The sequence below is a fragment of the Taudactylus pleione genome, unplaced genomic scaffold, assembly GCF_031769625.1.
Source record: "Taudactylus pleione unplaced genomic scaffold, aTauple2 ptg000089l, whole genome shotgun sequence".
Taxonomy (NCBI): domain Eukaryota; kingdom Metazoa; phylum Chordata; class Amphibia; order Anura; family Myobatrachidae; genus Taudactylus; species Taudactylus pleione.
Window position 1 is genome coordinate 2,796,125 of NW_028284491.1, and position 18,726 is coordinate 2,814,850.

An 18,726-nucleotide genomic window follows, 5' to 3' on the forward strand; every position below is an offset into this window, starting at 1 on the left:
GACTTTGCCAAGGTATCAACAATTTTGTCCAGGTCAGGGCCGTACAAAATCTCCCCATTAAAGGTTAAGGCCTCCAGGCCTTTCTTGGAATCCACATCCGCTTTCCAAGAATGAAGCCACAAAGACCGGCGAGCAGAGGAGACTGGCATCCAAAGACGCCTCCCCAATATAGGAAGCGGCATCCCTCATCTGACCAACCAAAGCTCTCTGAACCTCCGGAGCTTCTTCAGGAAGCGTATCCTCCAGTACATTGGCCCAGCTCTCAATGGCTTTAGCCACCCAAGAGATGGCCATGGACGGAAAGGGCCCCCGCCCCAGAGAGAGAATATATGGATTTCAAACAAGTCTCCACTTTCCTGTCCGTGAGATCCTTTAAGGATGAAATGGATGGTATTGGCAAGGTAGCACTCTTGATCAGGCGAGTAACGTGAGAATCCACCACAAGCGGTGTTTCCCACTTCTTGTAATGACTAGCAGGAAACGGATAACTACTGCTTAAACGTTTCTGCGGCTGGAACCTCTTACTAGGCGACTGCCAGGCCTCCGCCATATGATCAGTTGGTCAGATAAAGGAAAAACAGCCAAAGTCACTTTTGCCTGTTTAAAATTTGGATATTTGGACTTAGGGGCCGGGATGTCATCCTCTATATCAAGAATGGACCGCACCGCCCGCACCAATTCCGGCACATTAATGGTAAATTTCGTCTCCACTACTGGAGCAGGGGAATCTGAATCATAATTCTCATGCAATTCGCCCTCATCCGAGGACGCATCTGAGTCTGATAACTGCGCAGACTGGGATGACGTAACAGTGCGTTTTGACGCCTTGTGAGGCTTGTCACTACGCAACATGGTTTGAAAACCCGAAGAAGAGGCTGCCAAACTCTGGACAGAATTGGAGAATACATTCACCCACGGTGGGTTAGCTTGCGGGAGACCCTGGAAGGGGATGACAGACTGCTGCATCATCGGAGGAGACTGAACGTACATAGGGAACCCTGCATATGGATGAACTGTCTGAGGCCCAGGGGGAGACTGCAATAATTGCGGTACACCCAGAGAAGGGGGGATGGCTGGTTGGGGTAACCCCATATGGGGGAGGGTACTCGGGACCGCCAGACGGTCCCCGATGGAGGCAAGCACCTGCAAAAATACCGCCCAAGGGGGATCCTGTCCCGAAGTTAGGGGGTTAGAGGGACCAGGTAACTGACGACATCTCACACACACCCCATCCTGCGATAAATCCTCCGTATTCCCCACTGCAGCACAGCGTCTGCAGGTGAGCAGATTGGCAGCCGTAGAGCGCTCAACTTCCTCATCAGACATGCTAACAAATAGATATATATACCCAAAGATATATAGCAATACAACAGGGAAGCTCTTGGCGCGCCCACAAGTATGCAGCACACAAGTCCACAAATATGGCACCATGTAGCACACCACAGTATGTTACCGACCTCACAAATACATTAATTTATATAAGTGAGATCCTTGAAAAGCCCTTCCCACACACACCTGCCAGGGCTGGAGGAGAAGGAAAGGGATAGTTATAGACTGACAGTATAGTAGAAATACAGCAAATACAGTCAGCACTAGCATAAGTCACATACAATGCAGAAAGTCAAACTCCCTGCACTTTGTCACTACAATCAACCGCCCAGATTCTGTGTCTGGGAGGGCTATAGCGCTGTGTACACTAACCTTTTGCCGGGGAGAGGTACACAGGGGGGATCGACCGCACACTGCCTGGAGAGATCTGCACTGCCCACCAAGAAAAGGTGACCGCCGGAGACCTCAGAGAAGGAGTGGCGGTAGGAGGAAGCAGCTCAGTGTCGCCAGACCTAACCGGAAAGCCGCGCTGAGCTGAGGAGCCGCTAAACAGGGAAGGCGCTCTCCCCTGGCTAGCGTTTAACCCCCGGATGCCGGTTCCCGCTGCTGGCATGTTACTCCCTGGTGGTCCAGTGGTCTTGCGGGGTATGCCTCCGGGGAGGGGGAGCCCGTCGCCACTAGCTAGCGCCTCCGGTCTATCCCTAGAGACCGGAGGCATGCGACTGCATACAGGCTTACCTGATCCCCGGCGCTCCGGCAGCAGTCCAGGGAGAGTCCGTGCTAGTACAGACTCTGGGGTCCTGCCGCGATCCCCAGATCTGTACTGGCGTCGCGGCGCCAGCGGGGTGTAGGAGCGGCAGCTTAGACGTCCAATGGACAGTCTGAAGCTGCCGCTCTGAAGAGTTAAAAAAAAATGTAAATAAAGTTAAATAACTCTAAAAATAAGCTTAGGGGCTGCCTAGCAGCCCCCCCTGCGCTAAAGTGATCCGACTCCGGCCGGGCACCAGCTAAAACTGATTTGCCTGTGGCTGGGGCGGGGTATAGAGGAGGATGGACCCAGTGCATCCTGGGAGCAGCAAAGCTTTAACTCCGTGGATCCAGATCCAGCTATACCCTAAGGTCAACCATGTGGTCCCCCTATGGAACCTGAAGTAGAAATAGGCCTTATGGTATCACACTGCTTCGATATGATAAATATGCCCCTCACTGTGCAGACTCCTCCCAAACATTGGGAGCTATGCAACGCACATAGGGGTGTTTTTTGCCCATAAATAGCAAGATCAATACCTCGTAAGCATGCATCTACATTTTAACTATTACGTAAAAAAAAATGCATGTTTTTAAGTGAATTGTGGCTTCAAATAATTTAGATACTGGTTTCCGAGACGTCCCCCCAAGCCATGACGTTACAGCTCTTACTGCGCGGTTTTCCTCCAGGCCGCCAGATGTCACTGGCTTTTCCAGCCTTCAGTGCCTTTCTGTACACAGCGCCAGCGAGTGCACTGCCAGCAGCAGCAGGAACTACAGTTACAGTCAGAGCGAAGTGCTAGTGCTGCTGGGCAGTAGCTTGTTGCTGCTATGTCGTATATGCTGTGCTGCTTCAGGTGGTGCGGGGACGGCGGATCCGGGCACATACCGCTGAAGGAGATGCCGGCTGTGCAGCTGGATACGCAGCACATGGGTGAGCCATGGGGACGGGGATACTGACATGTAATCAACGTCCAGCTCTATAAATAGCCACCCTGTTCTCTCCATACACTCCCTGTGCCACTTCCTGTACCATCCTATTACTAACCAGTATAGCCTACTCCGTCTCCATGTAGATTTATTTCCCTGCCTATCTGTGATTTTTGTCCTCCACCCCAATGCACCTTTATGTTGTAGTTTCACCCTCCAGTAGCTGTCACACCATCCCTGCTCTGTAAATGATGCATGACTCACATTGCAGACAGCAACCCCATCTGCTTCTCTGTATCCTGGGGTTTAAAGGTGTGGCATGTCTACAAATAATGTATGTACTATCTATGTGCCTGGTTCAATCACACATGAGAGGCCGGCCACTTACAGATTGGTTGATTTGGTCGCACCGCCATAGGCTGCAAGCATAATCGGCCTTCTATACTGTAACGTGCAAAGTTGTCTTGGCAGCTAACACGGGTCATTGAATCTAGCCCTATGTATGTGAAACCTATGTACATAGAGCCATGCATTATCTATATAAAAATTGGCTATGGTCTGTCCTGAGATCAACATGCGGAGTGGACGTGTTTTTCACAGTAATGGCTCCCACACTGCGGAGGACAGAGTGAACGGGCAAGGGCTTGAGCCAAAAGATGTCTCCTCTAGGGTTGAGGGAAGAGTGGAGACCCCTTGACCCAGTGAATGCCGGATACGGTATAGTAGTATATAATAGGATAACCGTAAATGTAAACAGTGTATATACTAGCAAAATAATCTCCTTCCCTGAGGACTTTACAATCTAATTAGTTCAGGGTAGATATACATAGACTGGAAATAATGTTAAAAGATTAAGGGCATGTCTGCTTTTGGGTCAATTTATTAACTTAATTTTCCCCAAAATTGTGCAGAGTAAGCAGGATATAGCAAATATCTAATGCTGCAGAACACGATCCCAATTTTTTAATTGGAGACTGTTGCTTGGCCAAATTTTTCAAGCACCGAAAAGCTTAGCTAATCAACCTGCATTTAGCCATTGTAAAGCTGGCCACACACTAGACCAATTTTCATCCAACTGGTTGGAATGAAAATCTGGTAACGTATGGGAGTAACTGATGATCAGCAATTTGCTCCTAAATTCTCGAAAACAGATGAAATGGTTGTTCAGACAGGTTTTGTCCATTGTCCGGCATTTGGGAGAAAATTGATGATTGTCATTTGCTTTCATACCTTACCAGATTTTCATTCCAACCAATCAACTAGATGGCTGGTTGGATGTAAGTTGGTCTAGTGTCTGGTCTAATCTACACAGTATAGCTGGAGAGGTATCTTCGGCTCCCTCACTGGCTGTGGGCATCTAGGAAAGGAAGTCTTTTGCTGAAAAGCTTCACAATGGAGTAAAATGTTTTGCCTTAACAGTCTCCTTTTTAGGTTAGCTGTCCAGCAAACAAGCATTGTTAACTAGCTCCAATAAATGTGATATACAATATGAATTGTTATTGATCATGGAAACCCTGAATAAATAGTAAACAGGCCCCTATAGACACTTTCCCTAGTGCTAAAAAAAATTGTACTCTATTTGTGTTTGCGGCTCATCTGTGGTAGTGTAATTCCAGGGAAAGTCCCAAAACCTGTGCATATTTGTCAGTTATAGTAATTGTTTTTTTTTTTTGTCTTTTTAAGTCAACTTGTATATTTCTTATTGGTATTCTTTCAGAGATTGAATATGGAAGCTAACTGTCTACATGCATATACTTATATATTTACTGCCTAGTAGCTAATGTGCCAGTGATTTCTGTTGCATTATCAACAATCATCATTGTGTCTTGCTTTAATTATTTCCATGTACTGTATTATTAATTGTCAGCTCACCTCAATGATGAATAATAAATCTCTAGGTGTTAACTGCACCTTTCAGCTCTGTTTGCAAATAGAAGCCATATAACATTACATTTTGCAATTACCTGTGCTGACATTAAAGCCTCTGTATTGTTATTGTGGAGGGGTTTTGTTATCAGGCTATCCCTTGTACATAAAATGTGTGTGTATATATGCCTACTTAAAGTTGGTTGTGCAGCACAGTGGCCTGTGGGTGGAGAAGGCTCAGGACATACTGTTTTAAAACAATCTAACTGGAACACTTCATGTGAATGCCCACCCAGTTGTGACATCAGTCACGACACATCGGGCCGATGATTGGTAAGTGTGTATGCTCTACCAATCGTCAGGACGGTGGATCAGCCGAATAGCCCATTGGTCGTCCTAGTTTGTACCCAGCTTAAGAGCTGTTCCAGGTTATACAGGTAATGAAGCATTTGTGCCATGTTTTTCCAGAGCAAACATCCTCAGACAGATGGAATCTCAGTCCAGAATAAACTCAGGAAAAGCTTGATTTATTGGAAGTATAGAGCACACCTAATGATTTATGCTTGGTTCAACTTTGTAGTGGTGATGGAAGAAGGGATTCAGCTGTTTCCCTTAATATAAGTGGTGCTACTGATCCAGTGTTGTCGTGGTGTGGAGTTTCTTCACATTGCCGCGTACATACAGATGCTCAGATAAATGCTGGAGGAACATGAAAGTGTGAAGTTCATGGTTCCTATGCTTTGCTAAAACTCTTGTAGGAATATTCAGTACCTTCTATTATTACTCATGTCTGTCCATCCCCACAACAATTATACTTTGTGTTTGTGCAGCGCTTAAGCCGCGTATCCACTACACGATAAATTGGATGATTTGAACGATAACGTTATTGTTCATTGTCTGCGATATCGTCCAGTGGGTATGCCGTCAATGACCAACGATGCACGCTCCCGCTGGTCGTTGATGACATTTTTCATCGCTCGTACTTGCAGGGCAACATGACGATATCATCAGGTTCTGCAAGTACGGGGATGAGGGAGGGTGAAGTCACTAAACGATATCGTTCAGTGTGGATGCTCAATGTTAACGAAATTGAGCCCGTCACTGCAGGGGAAACACTAGATGATATCGCTCATGGAGCGCCTTTAGTGTATACAGAAGATATACCATACGGATCAATTACAGGTGTCCACGCTTAAAGCGTGCAAAGCTCTTCTTCCAACAGTGGGTCTAAGCTCTTATATAGGTAATTAATCTAGGACATCATTGATATCATTTGCTACATAAGTTTTCTTTTCTTGTAAATGTATTTGTTTGACAATGGTTCCTCTGATTTCAGGGACGGACGTTGTCATTGTTAAGAATGGCAGGAGGATCTGTGGCACTGGAGCTTGCCTCGCCAATGCTCCTCTTCATCAAAACAAGAGTTACTTTGAATTTAAGGTTCAGTCTACAGGTTGGTATTGGTAAATTTACCCAAGTGTCCAGTCAAAGAATCAAGTAGTAAAGGGACTAATGAAAAATCTACTTTTCGTAAACACTCTTCCCTTATAGCCGTAGTCTTTCAGTACTCAAATATGTTGAAATGCATATTTATTTATTTTTTGCTTCAATCTCTGATCATTCTTATTGATCTTTAGCGGGTGTAATGCATATTTTATTGTATGTCTGTTTGCTGAGTGTATCTTGCTTTCGCACTGGGAATACTTATGCTATCATCTACTCATTTAATGCCTACAGCTGCATCAGCCCTTGATTTCTGCCGCCCTACTGCTTGCTTGAGTGTTATGACCACTGATGCAGCAATGTTTATAAACCATGTCCTTGTCCAGCAACGTTTTGTACTGTAAGTCACTTCTTGTCTTGCTCATTCTGTTTCTGTACTTTGTAAGGTGCTGCTCACCCCTTGTGGCGCCATATAAATAACAGATGATGATAATAATACAAATATGGGCAATGCAGAGTCGTGTTTCAATCCCAGCTACACTTATGGCCAAAGAGATGTAACTGGGATGTACTGGGCATTCTCCAATTTACATAGCTCCGTGTTGATGGAACTGCAAGCTATACAGTGTGTATAAAATGTATGAGTGTATACAAAAATAAGTGTCTTTTGCACCTACTATAAGATAAGTGCAAGTTCACGTGGATAATGCCTAGTACAAACCAGGCGGTTCCATCTCGAGCTAAGTATATACATATTTGGAGTAGGGATGTGCAGGCTCGGATAGGTTCGAGTTTGCACGTGGAGTTCGGATTTTTCCCTCCAAAAAAACGGAACTCAGAACGAGGCAAAACGTCATCTTACATGGACGAACATCATCATTCCTGGACAAAAGACCAGGAATGATGATGTTCGTCCATGTAAGATGACGTTTTGCCTCGTTCTGAGTTCCGTTTTTTTGGAGGGAAAAATCCGAACTCCACGTGCAAACTCGAACCTATCCGAGCCTGCACATCCCTAATTTGGAGTAACATACACCTGATTTACTTCCAACTCTGCATCAAGCCCTGTGTCTGCAAATACAAAGATTTGACTTCACACATACTGTATATAAGATGCTTCATGGGAACTACCATTGTTTTCAATAAAGCGACTGAAATAAATTAAAGTAAGAAAAATAAATCACAATAACATATCAATAAGCTTTTAACATTTCCTTTTATTAACACTTAACATATGTGAGATTTATTTAGTTATACTAAGCAGTAATACTACTGTTATACCCAGGATAGATATGCTAAGCTATGGATGTAAAATGCGATGTTCTTTTACCATTGCAGGTGTCTGGGGCATTGGTGTTGCAACTCAAAAATCCAACTTAAATCAGACCCCCTTGGGCCGAGATGTGCACAGCCTAGTGATGAGAAACGATGGGGCCATTTATCACAACAACGAGGAGAAGAGCAGGCTGCCTGCAAACAGTCTTCCTCAGGAGGGCGATGTAGTGGTGAGTAATTGTATTTATTATATTAATAATGCTTTATGTCCGTCTTTTGTAATGGACTTTCTCACTATAGCCTTATAAAGTGTATTAAATGGTGACCGCTTGCTGAATAAATTGTCAAATGTGTTTATCGTTTTCCTATTTAACACCAGATTTTTTTTTTCCACTAATGTTTGTCGTCGCAGGGTAAGATGGGACTATTTCAGGAAATGGGTTTTATTTATTTACAAGTACACAATGCTGCTTGGTCAGACTTTACCAGTAGGGTTCTTTTCAGGAACAATTAGGTTAAAGAGCAACTGGCACATTGGACCGTCCTATTGGGTGCTAAAGCAACATGCCAGCGAATGCTGACTATCCCTTCACCAGGAAACAGGGACATCACTGAGCCTGTTCAAGAGCAGTATTCATAAGGCACTAGTTCTGTTCTTACTGAATTCATAGGCTCCATTCTTGTAAATACTGGTTTGGTCCACAATCTGGCTGCATCTACCATGTGCCACAATCTTGTGTGTGTTATTTCTCAAAACAAATCTACTTAGTTTTGAGACATTTGTTATATTTAAAAAATATATATATATACTGTGCATTTAGCATACATGGCACTTTTCAGATTGTTAGCATAGATGGTAAAAGACTTGCCCAATTCAACGTGGCTTTCATTTCAATCTATTGCACATATTTCCCAATACAACATGGTACTTGGTTGGCCTAAATAGCACAGCCTGGTCGCCCTGTAGAGTAATATATTGTGTACCCACCAATGGTGTGATGTAATGTAACTATACATCGGGTACGCCATACATACTGCATAATCTGGAATATGACGGTGCAATGTGGCGATACATGCTGCATGTAACAGCAGGGCGTCAATGCATCATCCTATTTGCTGTGCGGAACAGCAGATCCGGGCGATGTGATGAACGACTGTTGTTAATGATGGATCGGGTGTACACACTATATGATGTGTACGATATACTGTTCCAAACGGCGTGAGAACGATGTATCATATAGTGTATACCCAGCTTGAGAATAAGAACCAGATGGAATATATTCACTATGCAACAATTTTGCAGCATTTTTATTGTTTTTATGTGTGGAAACATTTCTGGAGAGAGGAGCAGCAGCCTGTTATGTTGTACATGTATGTGGCACATTTTCATGATGCTTAAGTGTTTTATATTACCTGCATTATGTCTTGTGTAAAGGATGAAGTCAGTAATATGTTCATACTTTTACCTTTATCATTTGAAAACTGAGTAGTTTTGTTTTGTTTCCTTAGGGTATCACCTATGACCATGTAGAGTTAAATGTTTATCTAAACGGAAAGAGTATGCATTGTCCTGCATCTGGCATAAGAGGGACTGTGTATCCTGTTGTGTACGGTAAGTCGTGCTCGTTACAGAAAGAGAAAATATTTGTCAGGCTGACATTTTCATTTAGTTCCATGTCATTGATGGGGTAAAGAACAGGGTGGCTGTTACAAGTTGCAATTTATATATATTTATATTTCTTACTGCGGAGCTTGTTGCATTTACTGTCTCTCAGATCCTATTTATAAATCATTATACAAGAAAATAAATCTATCAGCTTTTAAGACAGACACCAGAGAACCTTTTAGATCAGATGAAGCAGAAACTGTGGAGAATAGTTAAATGTACTAGATATGCAGGTTGTGTACATATAGGGTGTTTTCTGGGGCATGGAATCAGGGGTGTATCTAGGGGTCTGAGCGCCCCTGGCAAAGTAATGGACTGGCGCCCCCTCCCCCTCTTATTTTCTGAATAATTACTCTGTACTTATAACGTCTCTACAGCCAACCCTCCTTCTGTATCCCCAGTCAACCCCCATGTTTTATCAGCCAGCACCCCCATTTTGTCGCCCCACCATCACCCTCCTGTCTCCCCAGCCATCCCTCTCCTCTCTCCCCAGCCCCACCATCCTACTTCTGTCTCTCCAGTCACCCCCCCCTCCTGTCTCCCCAGCAATTAGCCTGCCTGTAATGCGGGGCTCCAGTTCCTGGCCCCCACCATCCAGCCACCGGCCCCCGCAACCCAAATATACTTACCAGCTTCAGCCAGTGGCTCCTCAGTGCAGCAGCAGCGATGAGGCACACATGACGTCACGGGAGCCTTGTTCAAAAAAAAATAAAATAAAAAGCTTTATGTACCTACCAGGCAGCCGCCCGTATGCATTGGCAGCTGCCCGGACCTTGACATCTAGGAACTTCCTAGATGTCAAGGTCCGGGCAGCCGCCATCGTTTGCCTGCGGCTGCCTGGTTCATAGAATAAGTAAAGCTTTTTTTATTTTTAACAAGACGTGCGTGACGTCATGTGCGCCATATCGCTGCTGTCCCAGGGGCATACCCGTGACTGCAGTCCTAACGGCCCTGTCTTGATTCTACCCCTGGCCACTGGAGGCACCCCCGGATGGCGCCCCCCTCCTTGGCCGCCACCCCTGGCGAGTGCCATCCTGGCCAATGGGTAAATACACCCCTGCATGGAATGGATACGTAGTGTGCGGAAGCATGTTGGCAAATGATGATGTTTAGATGTGGGAGAATGTAAGTACAACATTTAAATATAAACAACTTTATTATATTATGCTACATTCCAGAAGGCTAGAGTGTAATAAGTGTTTTCTAAACTGGAGTTGGAGGCATTTGCTTGTATGCTACAGAACAAACTGGGAAGGCATATAGCTGAACAGGAGCAATAATCAGTGGGGAGAACCTGATAGAGGAGATCAGTGACAGAGACAGGACTGTTGTGAAAATATTTCAGCAGTACACATGCAGTATTAACGGTCTGTTTCTCCTTCCAGTGGATGACAGCGCGATCCTGGACTGTCAGTTCAGCGAGTTCTATCACACACCCCCAGCTGGGTTTGAGAAGATATTGTTTGAGCAGCAGATTTTCTAAAGACTGGATATAATAAGCATTCGCAAAGCATCTATTTCTTAAATGCACGATGCCTACTGACAATGTGCTTTTGTATTTATATCTCACTAGGTGCAGGCCTTTCAGATCTTGTGTGTGTAAGTAGTTTATAAAGTGTTTGCTGGGGCCACCATCTAAAAAATCCTTGGAACCCTGAACTGATATTTTTGTGATGTGTAAAGTAGTTTTCTGCCAGACAGTGTGTCTCTCTCATTGTAAATACGTATAACCTTTTAGCCAGTATCTCATTGTATCCCTCCACATTGATTCAGTATTATCTGAACACTTATCTTTTGCACCCACATTGTGTATTCACATTGGGAGGGGGTCCGTTTTTTTACTGTTTGCACACCAAACATGTTTATTCCTTTTTATTGTGGCAGCTTTAGAGTGAAACGTGGGTATTGTCCTGTGTTTCGGATACCGCAGTACTGTGTCTGTGTTTGCTGCTTGCTGAGAATCAGTCCCAGAGTGCCTTTATGACTTTGTGCTCCTGTCACAGAAATGGTTTGATTGCACGCGGTAAAGCACCCATGCTGCACTAGCTGCCGAGCGTTCTATTGTGCATGGATTCTTACCTTTGTACTGAACTGTACCTCTGAGAGACATTTATGCACACGTGGCCAGTTAACAATCTGTCCATCATGTTTTGCTGTGATATTTAGTACAGGGTTGACACATGGGGCACGCTGGGATTTCCAAAGCCTTGATTTCTTTCTTTTTTTTTTGTTGTTTAAATAGTTAATTAAAAGGCAACACTAATGCATGATTTTTCTTTACTCAATCAATTGAATCTAGTTTTATATAGGCAGCACAAACATGGAGGCATGCGGAGTACCGCCATTATTTGGAGATTATGACGATTGATGCAATGATGATGATATAATCTCAGTACTTTATGTTCTATTCCAGAGCAAGGCTCCCAACCTCAGTGACTGTATGCAGGCCAGTAATTAGGGTTAATTTGTCCAGAAAATGAGCCCTTGTTACTTTAGCAAATTGAGCTGAATTCAGAACATTTATATTGGGACTGTTTGCGGCCATTGCTTACGGTCACTTTAACCTGTAATTGCTGTGGACATTCACTGGTTAATGGCAAACAGGCCGATGTGAGTAAAGAGTCTGGTGGTGGTGTATGCTCTAAAATACATTGTGCACTTTCAAGGAAGCTATTTTTTTTTTTTTTCTGGCTATGTCCTTTCCATTTCTCCCAGAGCTGCTTAGCACTGACCATCAATCTGGGGTTATGTAACTGCTGTAGTTCAGCGGTTTACATGATAGTTGCGGAGGAATGGTACCAGATTAGCTGCGGGGGCTGAACCGAGACAGAGCACAACCTATTGGCATTAATGCTCATACTTCCAAGTATTCCTAAATACTGTAATCCGGGAACAATCTGTGAAGTCTGAATGGTTTTTTGGAGTCTGTAAATGCGATTATTGTAGAAATATCAGCAGGAAAGTGGCAGTCTTACCCTTATGTCACATTTCAATGTTTAGAGTGTATATGTATAGTGCCTCATGGGGCGTGATTGTTGTTGTTTTTCTTTTTACTACCTCCACATACCCAATAATGTCTTAAGGTGCGTACACACTAGACGATGTGCTCACGATGCGACATCGTGAGCGATTTCCCTTGAACTCTCCCAGTTAGCTTCCCGGCACTCCAGGAGACGATATTGTGCTAAAATGTGTCCAATCTGACCAACAATCTATCGTGCATCCTATTTCCATTGCATCGTGTACGAGACAGATCTGAAGATGCGATGTACAACCCGCGGGACACTCACGATTTGGACATAATTTACACTATTTGTCATTCCGATGTATCGAAATCGGGCGAATCATGCAAAATATTGTCTAGTGTGTACGCACCTTTAGGGGTAGATATAGTTCCTAGTCAAGGCTACTGCGACTCATTAATTGCTTACTAATGTGATTTCTGTTTAAAATCTACATAGAGAGTTTCTATGGAGACTTTTTTTCTTTTTCTGAACACCATTTTACCATCATTACTTACTTAGTATTTCTTATGAGACCGCTTCAGTACATGAACTACTGATTTTGTGGAAGCCAGTCCATCTATTCAGCCCTGTTATTCTACAGCAGCAATCCCATGGAAAACAAGGTTTTATTTTTATTAATAAATACATCTTAATATAGATGTGTGTATGTTTCATATATATCTATATCTGGACTATAGTCTGCTTGATGAAAGCGTTCTTTATACATGAAACTACCCCTTGTAGTCAGAAAAAACGCAGCTCTCTAAAAAGTATGTCAGTATAACTTCTTTGACTTACAGTCCATCAAAAGATTTTAGAACTGTATTCAGCTTTTGATTAAACATTTAACTGTACCCTTCTGATTGTAGACCAGTGAATCCGTCCGCTGTCCTCTGTAGATGCCATCTTCTGGTTTTGGCATTTGCTGTAATGTGCAGACATTGACTCTCCCCCTTAACGCGTTTCATCTCAACACTTGTGCAGCGGGCATTCGGTAGGAGAGGCAATGACATCAAGGAATAGCGTGTTTAGACACGATCAATACAATGCAGGCATTTGTCAGGGCCAGCAGATCTCGCCACCAGGCATGCCTAAAGAGGACAGAAAGCCGGGAGTGCTTGGATCTTTGATTATACATGCAGAAGGAAAAATTATATTTTTTGTTTAGCTATAGACTAATCTAGTGTTAAGATGATCAGGGACCCCTTTTTATGTGATGTTGAGTTTTATTGACCACAGTTGTGAAAACTAGTGTATAGAAAAACACTGGTGGTTCCCATAGTTACCCATCTTATTTCTGGAAAATCAAAGCAACTACCTGATTGGTTCCTGTTGGCAGCACTACTGTGTTTTTGAGTACAGGAGACAGATTTACTGCAACCAAACATTTGGAATCTTATTGAATGCAGGTCTGAAGTGGAAACTGTCTGGTATTTTTTTGGAAATGTATTCTAAAAATACAGCTTGCTTTTCAATCAAATGTAGGTCACAGTTTCCATTTTTAGTATTCAAGTCAGTGTATTGGGTGGAGCTTAAATATAGTAGTGCTGGATTTAGATCACACTAACCATATGCAGAGTGCACAGAGAATACAGCAAGCACTTGCATCATTGCTCTTGATGACCGCGCATCCCTGCCACTTCCATATTAGCGAAAGCTGGAATCTGAATGAGCACTTAATGTTAACATAGGGCCTGATTCAGAGCCGGACGCTATTTGCGGACGGTCGTTCCAAAAAAGGGGCCGGCTATTTAAATTGAGCGCTCGCTCATTGCGGTTTGTTGACGCCTCTGTCTGAATGAGCGACCGAAAAATGCATTCGTTATTTTGTAAAGACGCCCCTTTGCCGTTCGCATCACACGTCATCTCCGGTATTTATTAGATTAATCGAGTACATCGAAAGGCATCTGAATTGCTCGCAGTGCTTGTGGTAGGTTTTACTTCCCGCAATCATTGCGAGCAGTTCAGGCTAAAAGACAACCAAGTGACGTGGTCGAGGACGCTCCTTTACTAATTATGCACTCCCATTAAACGCCCTTTTTACCGTTAGGCACGCCTGCGTTCGGATCTCCACTCCCCCGTTTTCAAGCACCTTCCCCTGTTACCACCCACAAACGGTACATTCTGTCAATCAAATTAGCAGCCCCTCGTTGTTTTGCGAACGCTCGATTTCCGACCGCAATGACTGGTTTGCGCATTAAGACACATACGCATGCACAGTTGTGCGAACATCGCTCATAGCGAACGAGCGGCTGCTTACGAGCGGCTCTGAATCAGGCCCATAGTTCAATCTACTCTACACTACATTGTACACTTTGAGTTTAGTTCCTCTTTAAAGAAGTCTCAGAATATTTTAATACAATGTACTGAGGTACTGTTATATTAATGCTGATTTATTTCTAGAACTGTGGACCTGTTCAAATGCTCATTCATACAGGCTTACTATGACTGTAATATATTCATTAAGCCCTATGGTACAGTTGTGGCTAGTTAAGAGCACATGAGTAACCCTAAGGAAAGAGGAACTCGTATGCGATTGTAACAAATATTTTACTAAATCTTCAGTCAATGATATTTGGTAGTTGTAAGAAGATGCCCAAAGTTTGATACGTATAGTGATATAATATTTTGTACATTGTAAAATATATTTACTGTATATGGTTATGAATTAAATTAAACCAATTACTAAGCTTACACTACTAAGAGCAGTCTGAAACTGCAAAGCCAGGAAAATAAAAGTATTTTAAAATATTGTATTTTGTAAATAAAGTAAACCAAATAAGTACTGGATGTGTATTAAATGGGAAACTGTGTACAGCATTGGTAAGCTTGGACAGAGATGCTCTTCTATTAAAATGTCAGTTAAAACCCATCAAATCTATTTATTTTTTTTGATCAGTTTTATTTTAGAAGTTTGCATCTTTTTGTGTTGTGATTTAAATGCACTGTGAAATATATAGTTTTATATATTCCTGTAACAAGTACCAAAGAGCTAAGCGATATGCAGTTTATGTTGAGTCCTCTCTTTATTCTGCTGTCAGACTTATCAATTTACATAAAAAATGGCATATAGAGTTTTTCATTTAATTCTGCGCCGCGTATTGCCGAGATGCCCATCTGCACACATTGGACATTTACAGTAGCGCCGACATCCCACATTTTCCATTGCACCTCTATGGGGTGCCCTGGGAAACTTGCAATGCTGGCAGACATGATCTGCCATTCTGCCGAGGAATGGAATCCCCTTTAATATGTGGGCATATATCTGTTTCGTTGAAGCCTTTAGAGAAAAAATAGAATTTAAGATGTTCATGAGCCTTTTGCATTCTAGCTTATAGGTTCTGTTTTTATTCCAAAAGTCTGTAATTAGTAACTGGTTACACTCTGGCTCAATCACTTGGCATTTAACAGGGACTTTTTTGTTTTATTTGTTTTTATTCTGTAAGCCATTCTTCTCACAAGTACAGTTCAGGTTAAAGAGTATAATTGCTTTTACATGTGCTTGTGTACTTATAACTCAACCCAGGCCAACTGGGGACTGTCCTAGTTATCATCTTGTTTACTTTTATGCTCACTTCTACCACAAATCTGTTTTCTGTTTGTTTTATGTGTTTTAATGCTTGAATTTGTATTTCTAAGATTGTTTAAAAATAAACTTTCAACAAAATTAAGGACAAACTATTCATTGGCTGCTTTTATTTTGTGCAATTATTATTAATTTTAAATTCTCCATTCCAATTACAAGATGCTGAAAATTAAAGAACAGTGGGTGATGGATTTCAGTGTCCATCTGCCCAATGATAAGCAAATACAGTGGCTACAATTGATTTTGCTTTTTCACATTTTGCTGGAATCCTGGTGGATTTAATTAAAAAATGTTCGCACTAATCAACACAAAGTGCTCAATGTGCCAATTTTTTTTAATCCAACCATTTGTCAAAATCAATTAAGAACAAAAACTGAAAATGAGTGATTGAAACTTTTAGAGATAACTACTGTGTGTGTGTGTGTGTGTGTGTGTGTGTGTGTGTGTGTGTATATATATAATATATATAATCAGGGCCGGCTCTATGGGGTGGCATTCATTCACTGACGGAAGAGGGCTGGGGGGAAGCCCAGCCAGTGACTGATTGCTGGGCTTTACCCCCAGCCTCACGTTATTTGGAGGCGTGCCATGCGGGCACGCCTCCAAATAACATCACATAGGGAGTGTGGCCTATGGTAATTAGGCCACGCCCCAAAATTCGGTCGCGCGTGGCGAGAGGGCGCCATATGATGGGCCGGCACAGGGTGCTCTGACCCCTGGAGCCGGCCCTGTATATAATATTATTGAATGGGTCAAGGTGTCAGAAGGGGTATGACACCAAAGTGCCGACTCCTCAGTGACAGGAGCCGGGTGCTGCACTGGAGCATTATATGCAGCACTTGGCTCCTTACGGATTCAGTATGATTGACCGCTGGCCGCAAATCCCGACAACGGCATCCCGGCAGCAGTGAAAATCCCGATCGTCCCAAGGTAAGTATTTCCTACCCTATTCTACCCCCTAAGCCTCCCTTAGGGGTGCCAAACCACCCCCCCCCCCCCCCCCCCCACTTCCCCACCACCTAAACCTAAGTCCCCCGGGAGGTGCCTAACCCTCCGTTCCCCTAGCCTAATCCACCCCCCGACCCTCCCATGGCTGTCCGCGCCCGGCTTACCTTCAGTGTTGGGCTCCCGGCGTAGATAAAATGACAGGCGTAGGGATTTCAATGTCTGACATTTAACCCCTTGGCGGGATTAGACAGTCGGGAAGCCGATGGTCGGGATTTCTATGCCTTTCATTTAACCCCTTGCTGGGATTAGACAGTCGGGAGGCCGGCTGTCAGGATTCCGTCCGTCGACTTCCCGAATGCTTCCCCTCCTGACACAGTGAGGGAGCAGACACTGCACACAGAGTGGTCCCTGGGGCAGTCTGCATCTCCGGGACCCCCGGAGTGACTAAAATGGGGGTTTGGGTATGAGGCCACGAACCCTGCCTGCTATGCCAAACCCTCCTCGCACCCGGTGTCACCATGGGTAGGGACACCACTGCAAGGTGTACTTGTGTCTGATGCATGGAAGGGCTGGGTGTTTGGTGAAAAATTTCCTGTTTTCGGGCAAAAACACACAGGATCCGTGATAAATTCTTGGATCCATTTGTTTTCGTGGCCGCAAATTAAAACTGCACTTTTCCTTTCTCCTGCCTCCAGGTCTTTTTATTTCCTAAGGGGGGCGTGGCATGCCTACCGCGATTATGCCATGCCCCTGATGAGTTCCGTCTTCAGGTATAGTGAAATTAGCCCGGGGAATAAATTAGCCGACGGTAAAGTACCACAGCTAATTGAATTCCCCCCTTAGTTTGCTGAAGCAGTAGTTCACCAGATGGCACTAACATGGTGAAACACAAACTCCTTTAAATGCTATTACATAATGTAAGCAGCTTGTTCTGAAACAGTTTTTCAGAACGTGTGTATCTGTCTCATTTCTAGGCTGTATGCTCTGTAACATAATAGGTGAAAGCCATAAAAAACAAGAGATTATATACTGTACCATGTGCATAAAATTATGACCGCTTATCTCATGTCCTTTGTGAAGACGTAACTGACATCGGGGACTACCCCTGAGGAAGTCTAGAGGAGGGGACCTGGATGAAATGCGTTGGGTACTGTATGCTGATTCTCAGATGAGCTGTTTTTTACTATCAATGTACAGGCATTTGTTTGCAATATTGAAGCTTTGAAATTGTAAACTGTTACACTCTTATTTTTATGTTTTTGGATTGCCATTAAAACTGTGCAAAACACTACTGATGTCAGTGACCATATGAGGATCTTCACAAAGGACATGAGGTAAACGGTCATAATTTTATGCACATGGTACGTGTTCACTCTTAGGGCGGAATTCAATTCTTTATAGCCGCTATCGCGCCCGACGGAGCTATTCAATTCTTGCTCCTGTCGGGCATGATGAGCTGCCAGAGCTACATTTCAGCTCGCAGCCCCTGGGGGATGAGAGCTGAAATGTGCGAAAAGTGACATGTTTGGGCGCCAAAACATCACTTTTCGCGATCGCGCCCAGCACTTTGGTCGGGGTTAGCCGTTTTACGCGGCTAAACCCGACCACTTTGGGTGCGATCAGCGTGAAACGCTGGCACAATTGAATAGCGGCCCGCGATCTCCTGTCACTTTAGACGGGAGATGCGGGCCGCAAAATCAATTGAATTCCGCCCTTAGCCCTCTTAACACAATTTTGGTGGTGTTGCACAGTTATTGCACTAGGAGGCGCCCTTGTTTTGTTATTTTTCAGATTGAAGGAGTTGGTGTGCTTGACAACAAGGAGCTCTAGCCGTCCAATATGAGTGGATTATTCTAGGCACGAAACAGACTTTTTCAAAAGACTTATACCATATAGGGTGTGTTTTATTTGTATTATTGTTTCATTTCATA

General features: G+C 43.6%; 1 protein-coding gene across 1 annotated transcript; it reads left to right on the forward strand.

The window, feature by feature from the left end:
* Positions 1-2,850: 2,850 nt before the first annotated feature.
* On the forward strand, positions 2,851-15,928 carry SPRYD7 (SPRY domain containing 7). Its single transcript, XM_088469098.1, has 5 exons — positions 2,851-3,010; positions 6,209-6,325; positions 7,654-7,820; positions 9,100-9,202; positions 10,642-15,928. Exons 1-5 carry the CDS (start codon positions 2,908-2,910, stop codon positions 10,737-10,739), a joined length of 588 nt encoding a protein of 195 aa, XP_088325224.1. The 5' UTR covers positions 2,851-2,907; the 3' UTR covers positions 10,740-15,928.
* Positions 15,929-18,726: the final 2,798 nt, after the last annotated feature.